At 36.6% G+C, this 14557-nt stretch overlaps 1 protein-coding gene across 1 annotated transcript in view; it reads left to right on the top strand.

Annotated features, from left to right (window-relative positions):
- The window catches only part of AGTPBP1 (ATP/GTP binding carboxypeptidase 1), a 220846-nt gene that overhangs the window by 92137 nt on the left and 114152 nt on the right, over window positions 1-14557 (top strand). The window contains 2 exon segments of the mRNA XM_042780650.1: window positions 8135-8232; window positions 10853-10969. Coding sequence (XP_042636584.1) covers window positions 8135-8232; window positions 10853-10969 — 215 coding nt within the window.

Genomic DNA, 14557 nt, shown 5'->3' with positions numbered 1-14557 from the left:
GCCACTCTGCAGAAGGAAGATGAGGCAATCTACTTCTGTAAAGATTTATAGGCTTGGAAACCAAAAGGGGGTCACTATGAGTTGGAATCGACTTGATGGAAGTGGGATTTTTTTCTTTTTTAACTAGCCTTTATAAGCAAGATGTGAAGATGATTCTAATAGTAACTATATAAATACGTGGAAAATACTTTCTTCTTCTCGCCATAATTTATATTCTCACATATTAGCCTCCATAACATTGATCATAATCTCTGTCATTTTTTGCCTTCCTCAGAAAACATATAAGCTCCAAAAGGAAAAGAGTGTTGTTTTTGTTCTTAATTTTTATCCTCAGCATCCATTAGATTGCATGGCACATAATAAGTATGCACTTAATACTTGTTTAATGATTTGAGCTAGCCTCAAGGCTTATTATCTGGAACATTAAATACCAAAAGATATTAAAATATCATCTACAGAGATTTTAAGGAAAGTGGTTCTCACTCAACATTTCTGAACCCTTAAAAGTTATTATTCATATGCGAAGGTGACAGATATTTTTAGGTATGTAAGGGTACATAAGAATGTTTACCCAGGTATCCTTCCTAAAGTAAGGATGTGAACTATTACTGTAGCCAGTCAAGTCTTGGATTATAGATGTCAAGAATGCAGAAGACATGAAGAATAATTGTACTGAACTTGTTGTGTGTTGTCTTTGAGTTAGCCCCAACTCATAGTGACCCGTGTCAGTGGAACAAAGCACTGTCCACTCCTGTGCCATCCCCACAGTCATTGCTGTATCTGAGCCCATTGTTGAGCCACTATGACCATCCATCTTGTTGAGAGTCATCCTCTTTTTTGCTGACCCTCTACTTAACCAAGCATGATGCCCTTCCCCTGGGACTGGTCCCTCTTGATATGTCCAAAGTATATGAGGTGAAGTCTTGCCATCCTTACTTCCAAGGAGCATTCTGTCTGGACTTCTTCCAAGACAGATTTGTTCGTTCTTCTGGGAGTCTATGGTATATTCAGTATTCTTTGCCAGTGTCATAAATCAAAGCCATCATTACTTCTTTGGTCTTTGTATTAAACATTAAAACCGGTTAAATATTTAATACTAAATAATTTATGTAATATTTTGACAAATATAATTTTTGGTAAAAGATAACATTGAATACAGTTATAATAAACTGAGTCTTTTATTCAAATAAATTAAATTTTTTTTGATAGATTTCCCAATATTACATTATTCTTGCATTTCTAAAATGATATTTATAGAAGTAGTGGTCCAACTATGTGTTTTCAAATGTACAAGTAAATCTAGAAGAGAAATCCTTAGGACTTTAGGAATCCATGGATAGGCTTCAGACACTATGAACACTTGGAAATTCTAGATAAATTACATACCTCTTTTTTTTTTTCCCTTGGGAAAAATTCCTGAACTCTGGCCGGTCACTGCTGTACAAAAACAAGGGGAAGGTACAAAGCAAAGCAAAAGTATAGCAAGCACAAAAATGGAGACTAGCCTCACAGCCTTAAATACAAAGTAGGAACGTTGAAAGCAGTTTCAGTAATAAGATGTCCGAATGGATACAGTATTAAAAGAGACTCTCAGATTGGGTTATAAACAAAATCCAACTAGCTGATAAATATGAGAGACTCTTAAAACAGAGAGATGGAAAGCTTAAGGACTGGCCCTATATATCATTTTTATCAGTTTTTTCCAGTCCAAAAGTGGTGGGAAAGGAAATACTGCTATTACATAAAATATAAGTACCAAGAAGACAAAGAAAACCCCCAAAAAACAACCAAACATGCTGTTGTTGAGTTGATTTTGACTCTTATTGTGGCCCCATTAAACAGAATAGAACTACCCCATAGAGTTTTGAAGGCTATAAATTTTTCGGGAATCAGATGGCCGTATCTTTTTTCTGCAGATTGGCTGATGGGTTTGAACTGCCAGGCTTTTGTTTAGCAGCTGAATGCATTAACCACTGTGTTACCAGGGCTGCTTAAATATAAACACAGAACCAGAAAAGTTTAAAACAGGTTTCAGTTTAAAACAGGTTTCTTTTCTATGGAAGTAGATTGCCTACTCTTCCTTCTGAGGAGTGGCTGGTGGGTTTGAACCGCCAGTCTTGTGGTTAGCAGTCAAATGCCATAGGCACTACGCCACCAGAGCTCCCTAAAGCAAGCTAGCAAAGATAATTTTATGCAAGCTAGATAATACAGCACATAACAACAACAACAACAGATGATAACACATGTGCCAAACAAGATAGATAAAGCTATACTTATTTGAATAACAAAAAGAAATTGACAGAAGCATGACGCTTATAGGTGATTTTGGTATACCTGTAAGTTCTTGGCAAATTAAATAGAGAAGGTTAAACTGATCTAAATGGATGGTAAAGATAGCTCCTGCAAATACATTTGAAATATGATTGAAATGTGAAATATTTTAGGAAAATAAAAATGACTAAAATGGGCTTAAATGGTAGAAAACCTGAAATTATGTGCTCAGGTTATCTTCAGTGAAGATACCAAATGCTGATGACTTTATGGATTAGTTATATCAGCTTTCTAGCAATTTTCCTATGCTTTATTTTCTAAAGCATAGGGGGAAGAAAAAGGAAAGTTTAGAAGCTAGCATGACACTGAAAACAAAACCTGGTAAGATTACTGAAAGGAGTTCTGTAGAGCAAAGTTACTCATAAAAATAAATGTAAAAATCCTAAATAAAATACTAATATTGAATTAAGCAGTAGTCTTCATGAGTAGGAGACTGTGACCAAGTATAGATTATTTTTAAGGAAGTAAGTTCAGTGTAATATTAAAGCTTAGTTAATAAAAATATCATTAGTAAGTCAAAAGAAGCAAACCAAATGATTATCTCAGTAAATACCATAAAGAGATTTCATAAAAAATGGTGATCAGTTCTAAATAAAATCTCTTAAGGAAAGTAGGTCAGAGTGGTGGCATTTCCTGAACAAACTGAGTATTATTTGACCTAAATCAATAGCCAATATCACAAATAAATGTTAGAGAATGAAATGTTAGAGAATGCTTCTCTCAATCATTATTATTTAACATGGTTTTGAAAGCACTATTGAAATCAGTAAAACAGGAAAAGGAATAGTCTTAACTATTGAAAGAATGGGATATGTTTACCAGTATCTATGGATAATATTAGAATATCTAAGTGAATCAAATGTACCACATGATTTAGACAAAAGAAAAGTTCAATAAAATACTAATTAAAAGATAAATAAAACGTATTAGTTTTCCTATGTGTATGTTTAGGAGCTCTGGTGGCATAGTGCCTAAGGCATTTGACTGCTAACCAGAAGGCTGGTGGTTAAAACTCGCCAGCCACTCTTCGGAAGGAAGGTTGGGCAGTCTACTTCTGTAGTGATACCACCTCGGAAACCCAAGGAGTGGTCGCTGTGAGTTGGATCTTACTCCACGGCAGTGCGTATGTGTATGTTTCAGTAAAAAAAAAAAAAAAAAGTTGCAAAGCATAAAGGGTAAGGAACCGTTTGGAATATACTTTTCACTCCTCGGAAGGAAGATTGGGCAATCTACTTGCATAGTGATACCGCCTCAGAAACCCAAGGAGTGGTTGCTATGAGTCAGATCTGACTGACGGCAGTGCGTATTTGTATGTTTCAGTTAAAAAAAAAAAAAAAAAGTTTAAAAGCATAAAGGGTAAGTAACCCTTTGGAATATTGGAATATGCTTTTAATATCTATATAGATACTACTGACTAATTCCTTTAATGGTTGCATCATATAGATGTAGTATAATTTAACTGATTTCATATTGGCAGACATTTTTTTACAATATTTTTATAATAATGAATGATAAATAAATGAACCAATGACATTTTGAAAGCTAATAACAAGAATTGATTTTTATTCTCTGGTTTAATAGGATGAGTAAGCTATGATAATATTCATTATTGGTAATGGTACAGCAATAGATTATTGAAGTCTCAGGTACTCTAAGCTTATATGTATGGCATTTCATATCTGGAATATAAACCCAAAGGAAAAACCATTGTAAAGAAAAACATTTAAAAGATTTGATTAAAAATTCTAAATATACTTTCTCTTTGATACTGAGCTGTATCAGATTGATGACTGCCTAACCAGGCAGTCTCTTAAGTGCTTGCATAGAATCTTCTGAATTCAATCCCTTTCTTATTTTTCCCTCTCTCTCTAAATTCCAGTTTTCCCCTTGTTTATTCACGACTAATTGCTGTTAGGACAATTATTGACAACTTAGGTTATCATGTACAATATGAACATTTAATTTTTACTGTACATACTGTCTGTTTGCAAACAGAATATAAAGCAGTTTAGTAACTGTATTAGTTAGGATAGATCAAACTGCTGTTGTAAAGAAACCCAGTAGCACAGTGACTCAAAAACTGTAATTACAAACATTTTTATAGCACGTACTCTTTGCTTGGCATTTTACATATATTAATTCATTTAATACACACAAGCGTAATGAAGTAGGTATCTTAATTTTATAAATGAGGAAACTGAGACACAGAGAACTTACATATCCTTTGCTGTCAAGTCGGTCCTAACTCAGAATGACCCTATAGAACAGAGCAGAACTGCACCATAGTGTTTCCAAGCTGTACATTTTTACAGAAGCAGATTGCCACATATTTTTCCCACAGAGTGGCTGGTGGATTTGAACCATCAACCTTTGGGTTAGCAGTACACTTAGCAGTACACTTTGGGTTAGTGGTACACTTAACCACTGTCTGTGTACCATCAGGGATCCCCTGGGAACTTATATAACTTGCTTAAATATCTAGTAAGTGGAGTTTGAACCCATGTATTCTGTCTCTACAGCCCATGTTGCTATACTGCCTCAAGATAGAAGTCTTTTCCTCACCATCAGGTGATCCTGAGCTGTACTAGACTATCAAGGAAACAGACTCTTTTTATTTTGTTTTTCATCTTATTCTGTGTTGGTTCCCTCATGCATGTGGGAAATGGGAATGAAAGGAATTGGAGAGGATGCTTTTCTTTCTAAAGATAGCAACTCAGAATTTGCATGTATGACTTTGCCTTACGATCCAGTGGCCAACAATTGGTCATACAGCTATCACAGCTGCAATGAAGGCTGGAAACTGTGACCTCTAGCAAAACCTCAGGGATTCTGTTTATAAATGGAAGGAGAGTAGAACAGATGCTAGAGGAACAGTTTATCTTTGTTGTAAGTTACACTGGAAATGGAAATAAAAACGTTAAAAAAATCTTCTGTTTTGTTTAAAAATACTCAAGTACTTATTGTGGTAGGTAGTTCAGTTTGTGTGTCAACTTGCCTGGGCCTGGTTAAGTGGCTGGGCAGCTGGATGTAGTATTCCCCATGATGAGACTGGTAATCAACTCCATGGTGGAATCTACTTTGAGCAGCTGAGTAGCTGCTTTAGGGATGTGGTCTGCTTCCTGTATTTTAAGCAGAAGCCTTGGGGAATGGTCTCCAGCTTATGGCACACTTGTACCCTGCATGTAGCTATGTTGTTGAGCAGCCTGCCATGCTCTGCCGACCTTGGGACTTTCAGTGGACTTAAATTAATGGCCTGCTGTGCGGTTTAGTAACATCGGGACTGTGCCTTTTTACCTGTCAACTTCTGCGGTTTAGTAACATTGGGACTGTGCCTTTTTACTTGTCAACTTTGGGCTTGTCAATCTCAGCAGCCAGCAGCTGTCTGAGTGAAGAAAAGCCTCTAGCTCCAGTGGGCCGGGAGCAGGAGGCAGAGCTAAACCCCAAGGTTGAGGGGCTTTCACCCAGTCCCTAGAGCCTGGCACTTTGAACTTGGACTTAAAGTCTCCAAATTGTAAGAATAAACTGCTGTTCATTAAGGCCATCCCATTTGTGGCATTTTTTTTGTAAGAGCGGCACTAGGTAACCAGAACACTTACATGAGAAACCTCAGTGTACTCCTCTGCTCTTCTTCTCTGTCTCCCCATATCCATTCTTTCCATATCTTTTACATTCTACTTTGCAAGTTTTTCTCTAATGTATAATCTTTCTTTATCTCCATTACTGCTGTATTGATCCAGGCAGCTATTGTCTTTTCCCCTATTAATTGGTTTCCTTTCAACCATATGAGACCTTCTTCATTCCTGTCAGAGGGTCTTTTGAAAATGCACATCTAATTAAGCTACTTCTCTCTTGAAAATCCTCAGTGCTTATCTTCTGTAGGTTAAAAATCTAAACTACATGGCACTCCTTGATGTACCCTTTGTTTTCTCATTTTTATTGGTCACTTGTACCCAAGCATCCTTTGTGTCCTAGTTATACTTCTTGCTGTTTTCCAAAGATTACATCTCACTTTCCTATCTTAACAATATTACTTCCTCTTCCTAAAAGGCACAGTTACCCACTCATATTATCTACAGATCTGCTACACTTTTTAAAAAATACTGCTTAAATATTACCTGTTCTGTGAAGTGAAGTGATTACAGATGAGCCTTTGGCCCCAAGTAGTTTGTAATTAGTTAATCCATCCCTGGTTTTCTAGTAACATTAAAAAAACAAAAACAAAAACAAAGACTGAACATTTTTGTTAGTAGCATTAACAGTAAAAGATTGGGTAAATAATGCAGGCAGTAAAAACTGAGGATGATCTACAGATGACTAGAGTGTATCCAAGAGATTAAAAAAACATGTCTTGTTTGGGTGAGAAACAAACATTTTAGCACAGTGAAGGAATTGTTAAGGTGGTACAGAATTTGAAGAACTGGATTATAGAAAATTTCATTAAGGAATGTTAGTGAATTAAGAATAAAGATTGGAAAGTTAGAGAAAAATGGTACATGTTTAACAACGTGTAATCTGGAAAGAAAATGTTTGTCTTTATTACAAGGTTGGCATGTCACTGGGACCTTTTAGTATATGAGTGTATTGCAAAGCTCATTTCCTTAGATAGAAATTGAAAATGAAAGGATGTGGTACATTCTCTCCCCCTCCCGCCATTAAAGGCATCTCAGTAAAGAAGGCAGGGATATTACATTTAGATGCCTAAGAGGTGAAATCTCAGATGGTATCCACATGTTTCCTGTTACTCTCCAGAGCATCTTAGAAGGCACCTGTAATTTCAACTGGAGACTTCCTGGCTAGATGAGAAATAAAGTTTGGAGATCAGTCCAAAACAAGGACCAGTAAAGGGGATTCTTGTCTATCTCAGGTTTAAGTTCAACAGTCCTAACATTTTGATATATATGCTTCTATTAGCATTTATCTTTCATATTACAGTTACTTGTTTATCCCTTTCTGCTATTAAACCTCATTAGCTCCCTGAGGACAGGGACTATCTTTTTAAAATTCAAATCTTTTAGAAAATTCTTAGTGTGCAGTGTAGTGCATGGTACAGGGTAGTCATTGAAACAAATACATGGGAGGTGAAGTGTAAAGGGATGAGGTGAGTTGCTGAAATTTATGAATAGAAAACATGTTTCATTCTGGCTGATGCATAATATGGCATTATTTTATGTTTATTTAAAAAATATACATAACATGTTATTTGTTACTCAACATTTTTGGGTGTACAATTTAGTGATGTCAATTACATTAATAATTTTGTGCAACCATCATCATAATTGTTGCCTAATTTCCCATCATCATAAACAAAAACTCACTGCTTCCTAAACAGTGGCTTCCCCTTTTCCCTTCCCTCTCACCCTTGGTAACCACTCATAAACTTTAGTCTCTATACATTTGCCTATTCTTGTTATTTCATATAAATGATATAATATCTGTCCTTTTGTGATTGTCCTTCTTCAATGAGCATAATGTTTTCAAGCTTCATCCATGTTGTAGCATGGACCAGAGGTTTGTTTCTCTTCATGGTTGAGTAGTAGTCCTTTGACATGAATTTTTAACTGAGAATATTAGTAAAATCCCATTGATTTTTGCAGTGCTTTTCAAATTTCAAAGGACTTTCACATATCTTACAGGTTTTTCAACACCTGGGATAGACTTAAAGGCATTTTTTCATAAGAAATCTCATTTACTTTTTTTATTTTTTTGATGATAGAAAATATTTTTATATGTAACATTCTGCCTTTGGATGTGCATGTGTAGAATTCTTACGTCTGGCCTACTTATAGCTCATTTTGTATCACAGTGGATGACGTAGTAGATGAGAGTGATGACAACGATGATATTGATTTAGAAGCTGAAAATGAAATGGAAAATGAAGATGACCTTGATCAAAATTTTAAGGTTGGTGTACATTTCTATTATTAGTCAGCTTGATAAATTATATTCTACAGATATAAAACAAAGATTGGGTAAATAGAGATAGCTTTTTGTTTTTGTTGTTATATGCTGTCCAGTTAATTCTAACTCATGGTGACCCCATGAGGTGTTTGTGTTTTATTGTGGCTGTGTACTTAATTTTCTTTCATACCAGAGTGATTCCATTCTCTTTGCCTCTGATTTTTCTGAGTTTGGTGCATTAATAGAAACATGAAGTCTCTAAAAGACTCGTCTTCTGATGGCCAAGACTTCTCTCTATATAAGCTGCAATACATTTTCTCCTCCTCCATAATTTTAGAAGAACTTTAAGGAATGGTAGCAAGTTACTTATTTCCTATGAGGCTGTCTGTAGCTGTTTGACTTTATTTTTCTCCAGACCAAAACACAGAATTCCCTCTCACTGAATTCTCAAAGTGTTGTAGTTTTCTTTCCTCATTGTGCCAGTTTTGAAGGTAGAGTCTTAAAAAAAAAAAAAAAAAAAGAAAGAAAAAGAAAACGTAGAGAGACATTATGTAAGGCTGTATTTTCAGAAAATAATATTGAATATAGAACTAATATGTTGTGGTGCAATGAATTACTTCATGTGGTTTTTCTAGCCGTGGTCTTTGTAACTCCCACCAGATTATTGGGTGGGGCCATGCAAATAAGGTGGGAGCTCTGGTAGCATAGTGGCTAAGACACTTGCCTGCTAACCAGACGGCTGGCGGTTCAAACCCACCAGCCACTCCTCGGAAGGAAGGTTGGGCAATCCTACTTCCGTAGTGATACTGCCTCGGAAACCCAAGGAGGGGTCGCTATGAGTCAGGGCTGACTCGACGGCACATAACAACAACAACAACAGAACTCTGAATATATCATGGATTGCCAGAAGAATGAACAAATCTGTCTTGGAGAAAGTATAGCCAGAATGCTCTTTAGAAGTGAGATTGGCAAGACTTCATCTCATGTACTTTGGTCATGTTATCAACAGAACCAGTCCCTGGAAAACACCATGCTTGGTAAAGCAGAGGGTTAGTTAAAAAGATCCTCATAGACGTGGATTGATACAGTGGCTAAAACAGTGGATTCAAACATAGCCATGATTCTGAGGATGGCACAAGACTAGACAGTATTTCATTCTGTTGTTCAGGAGTTTGCTATGAGTAGGAACCTACTTGACAGGGCCTAACAACAATGAACCAAAAACCAACCTAATGCCATTGAGTCAATTCCAACTCATAGCAACCCTATAGGACAGAGTAGAACTGCCGTATAATGTTTCCAGGGCTTTAAATCTTGGAAGCAAGACTGTCTCATTTTTCTCCTATGGAGCAGCTAGTGGGTTTAAATCAGCAACCTTTTGGTTAGTAGCCATATGCTTTAACCACTGCAACACCAGAGTTCCCCTAACAGCAACAAAAACCCTTTAATATGAGCAGAGATAATGGCAATTACGGAGATTAGAGAGAACATACTTTAGTCTTGATCTTCATCTTGGTACTAAGGTGTCTTGGATGATGTCTAATTTTAGAAATTTAGAAATCAGTAGATTCATATTTGTCATATGTAAACTCAATTTATTGTAAGGTAGTTGTGACATGGCACACAGATAAGACCTCAAGACATACATTGTAAACCTTGGAGAATCAGAATTAACAACCGCAATGTTTTTTCAATGGCTCGAGTTCCAATATTTAAACTTTAGACTTCTACCTTTTATGAGAGTTCTCAGGAGAAAGGCTTAATCATGGTTTGAACTGGGTGAAATCCCTCATGGCTAGTGTCTGAAATTGGCAGTGGTAGGCAGAGTCTTAGTGTTAGTTCCTAACAGGGCCTTCTCTTCAGAGTGTGGCAGACCATAGAGAATGGACTCTGGCCTCTGTTTTTCTCTCAAAGGAATGAGCTTAAACCCGCTGCTTACATACAATTTTGTAATCTTGGTCTCGAACAATAGCAGCCAAATGATGTCATGTTTAGTGTGTTACACCTTAAAGGATAGTCACTCACCTAATGTTGCGTCTTTTAGAGATTAAGGGGTTGTGTATGACATTCCTCGTGTTGTTTTTTGAGAGACTAAGGTATTACTTAAGATATTCTTTTATTATCAATTCCTAAAGTTAGAAATTTTCTAAATAACTTTCTGATGACTTAAAGTTTCTAACAGCTTGTAAGGTGCTGACCACTTACAGATTTTCTTGTTAGAGAACATCACATGTATAGCCATATATTTCTATTTCTAACTTCATATTGTGAATGAGTTATACATACACATTTTGAAAGCATAACAGTGTTGAAAGCATGCATAATAGTAACATACCATTGTGATTTGAAACATTTTAGAGACATACATAACTTGTGGTGTTTTTTTGTCTTGAGCCCAAATATTGTATTATATTAGAATAACTGGCCAAAACATTAACAACAACCCAATAATAATAATAAGCAAATTTGAATTTAAAGTAAAACTAAATAAAACTTTTACTTAGTGATTATTCCCTGACTCAAATTACATGTAATTAATGATTTAGAAAATTTTAAATCTGAAATTGTATTCTATAGTTTTTATGTTTTTCTTCAGTGTGACACGCTGTTTGTGTTATTTCAGAATGAAGATATTGAAACGGATATTAACAAACTAAAACCCCAGCAAGAACCAGGACGAGCCCTAGAAGAGCTAAAAATGTATGAACACCTTTTCCCTGAGCTTGTTGATGATTTTCAGGTATAAACAGAAAATTCAGCATCTTACCTGATTTTAATAAGTGGAATTTTTTTCTCTTAGTCCTATAATCATTGCTTTCACTCCTAAGAAGGAAAAATACTATTGCTTTTCTGAGTGAATTTGGACAATTATTTAAACATTCAGAGCTACAGATTACTCATCTGTGAAATTGGAGGGGTTGGACTAGCTTTTTAAATTTTTCTCTCTGTGGTTTTTACTTTAAATTGGCATAGTTTTTTCTCTCTTATATATTTAAAAATGGTGTTTCAAAATCATATGTTAGAGCCTTTTTTTGTCAGGTGTGTTCAACTAGGATGGAGGTGAGAGCTGAGAAAGTGCCATATTAAAAATGGAGCATGTGTATTGAACCCTCCCCCCAAACCCTTCAATACTTCACTGTATAATAACCAGAGGGGAGAAGAGAAAAGAGGAGAAAGAGAAATTTTTACATCTAAATTGTTTCACAGGGAGAGTGACTTTTATTAACATTTCTTATGCTAAGTTTTTAGAATATAATTATTCAGCCTGGATTACACAGCAAATAATGATAAAGTTGATGGAACTGATAGCATTTGGGAGATCTAGTTTCTGTTCTCACTCTGCTACTGACCTGTGTTGGGTCCTTGGATAAGTCCTGGAAACTGCTGAGGATCTTAAACTGTAAAACAGGTTTGCACTGCATAATCTCGAAGATTTATTTAGACCTTGCTGCAAAAGTCCTCATCCCTCTCTTTTCCATACACTTAACTTCTAGTTGCTTAAAGAAAAAGACTTTAATGTTAGGTTATGTATGAGGTAAAAAGAAGTATTTCCCAACTAGTGTTTATACGGAGACCAGGAAGGAAGCAAGTTGCTGTGGCGGGTTTGGAGCGGCTGAGGAAGACCAGGAAGGAAGTGAGCTGGTGGTGGGTTTGGAACACCTGAGGGAGACCAGGAAATGAGCGGAGTGGTTTGGAACAGCTAAGGGAGATGAACTTGTCTTGACAGTTTGTTGTACTGTGGTGGCTTGTGTGTTGCTGTGAGGCTGGAGGCTATGCCAATGGTGTTTCAAATGCCAGCAGGGTTACCCATAGTATGCAGAGTTCAATGGAGCTTCCAGACTAAGACACACTAGGAAGAAGGAAGAGGGCATCCATGTCTCAAAGAACTGGCCAGTGAAAACCTTATGAATGTCAGTGAAACACTGTGTAATATATTACTGAAAAATTTATGAATAGCCCTGAAACATTGTCTGATATAGTGCCGGAAGATGAGCCCCTCAGGTCGGAAGGCACTCAAAATATTACTGGAGGAGGAGCTGCCCCCTCAGAGTAGAGCCGACCTTGGTGTGGATACAGTAAAGCTTTTGGGACCTCCGTTTGCTGATGGGGCACATCTCAAGATGAGAAGAAATAGCTGCACACATCCATTAATAATTGGAACATGGAATGTACAAAGTATGAATCTAGGAAAATTGGAAGTTGTCAAAAATGAAATGGAATACATAAAGATTGATATCCTAGGGATTAGTGAGCTCAAATGGACTGGTTTCGGCCAATTTGAATCAGACAATCATATGATCTACGATGCCGGGAATGACAAATTGAAGAGGAATGGCATAGCCTTCATCATCACAAAGAGTGTTTCAAGATCTATCCTGAAGTACAATGCTGTCAGTGATAAGAGAATATCCATACATCTACAAAGAAGACCAGTTAATATTACTACTATTCAAATTTACACACCAAGCACCAAAGCCAAAGATGAGGAAATTGAAAATTTTTACCAACATTTGCAGTCTGAAATTGACCGAACATGCAATCAAGATGTGTTGATTATCACTGGTGACTGGGATGCAAAAGTTGGAAATAAAGAAGAATCACCAGTAGTCAGAAAATATGGCCTTGGTGATAGAAATAATGTGGAGATTGCATGATAGAATTTTGCAAGATCAATGACTTATTCATTGCAAATACCCTTTTTCAACAACACAAATGGTGGCTGTACATGTGGACTTCAGATGGAGTACACAGCAATCAGATTGACTACATCTGTGGCAAGAGGCAGTGGAGAAGCTCAGTATCTTCAGCCAAAACCAGGCCAGGAGCTGATTGTGGAACAGATCATCAGCTGCTCATATGCAAGTACAAGTTGAAACTGAAGACAAAAGAAGTCCACAAGAGCCAGACTATGACCTTGATTGCATCCCTTCTGAATTTAGAGACCATCTGAAGAATAGATTTGATGCATTGAATACCAGTGACTGAACACCAGAGGAATTGTGGGATGACATCAGAAACATCATCCATGAGGAAAGCAGGTCACTGAAGAGACAGGAAAGGAAGAAAAGACCAAAATTGACATCAAAAGGGAGTCTGAAACTTGCTTTTCAATGGGGAGAAGCTAAAGCAAATGGAAGAATTGACAGGATAAAAGAGCTGAACAGAAGATTTCAAAGAACAGCTATAGAAGACAGTCAATTACTATAATGAAATGTGTAAAGACATTGAGTTGGAAAGGTAAAAGGGAAGAACACTCTTGGCATTTCTCAAGCTGAAAGAACTGAAGAAAAAATTGAAACCTTGAGTTGCAATATTGAAAGATTCTATGGGTAAAATATTGAATTATACAGGAAACATCAAAAGAAGATGGAAGGAATACACAGAGTCACTGTACCAAAAACAATTGGTCAGTGTTCATCCATTTCAGGAGGTAGCATATGATCAAGAACCAATGGTATTGAAGGAAGAAGTCGAAGCTGTACTAAAGGAATTAGCAAAAAACAAGGCTCTGAGAATTGACAGACTACCTGTTGAGATGTTTTAAGAAACAGATGCCATGCTGCGGGCACTCACTCAGCTATGCCACGAGATTTGGAAGACAACTGTCTGGCCAACTGACTGGAAGAGATCCATATTTGTACCCATTCCAAAGAAAGGTGATCCCACAGAATGTGGAAATGATCAGACAATACCATTACTGTCACACACAAGTAAAATCTTACTGAAGATAATTCAAAAACGGTTGCAGCAGTATATTGATGGAGAACTTTGAGAAATGCAAACTAGATTCAGAAGAGGACTTGGAATGGGGGATATCATTGCTGGTGTCAGATGCATTTTGGCTAAAAGCCAAGAATACCAGAAAGATGTTTACTTGTGTTTTATTGACAATGCAAAAGCATTCGATTGTTTGGATCATAACAAATTGGATAACATCGAGAAAAATAGGAGTTCCAGAACATTTAATTATAGTCCTGAGGAACCTGTACATAGACCAGGAAACTGTTGTTTGAACAGAACAAGGGAATACCGCATGGTTTAAAATCAGGAAGGGAGTGTGTCAGGGCTGTATCCTTTCATCATCCTTAATTCAATCTGTATGCTGAGCAAATAATCCAAGAAGCTGGACTGTATGAAGAAGAATGTGGCGTCAGGATTGGAGGAAGACTCATTAACAACCTGCGATATGCAGATGACACAACTTTGCTTGCTAAAAGTGAGGATGACTTGAAGCACTTACTGATGAAGATTAAAGACTTCACTTTGCAGTATGGATTACACCTTAATATAAAGAAAACAAAAATCCTTACAACTGAACCAATAAGCA

Source organism: Orycteropus afer, unplaced genomic scaffold (assembly GCF_000298275.1).
Source record: "Orycteropus afer afer isolate SDZICR_OR568_19922 unplaced genomic scaffold, OryAfe1.0 scaffold00005, whole genome shotgun sequence".
NCBI classification, from domain to species: domain Eukaryota; kingdom Metazoa; phylum Chordata; class Mammalia; order Tubulidentata; family Orycteropodidae; genus Orycteropus; species Orycteropus afer.
Note: the sequence above shows the minus strand (reverse complement) of the source record. Positions and strands in the feature narration are given on the sequence as shown.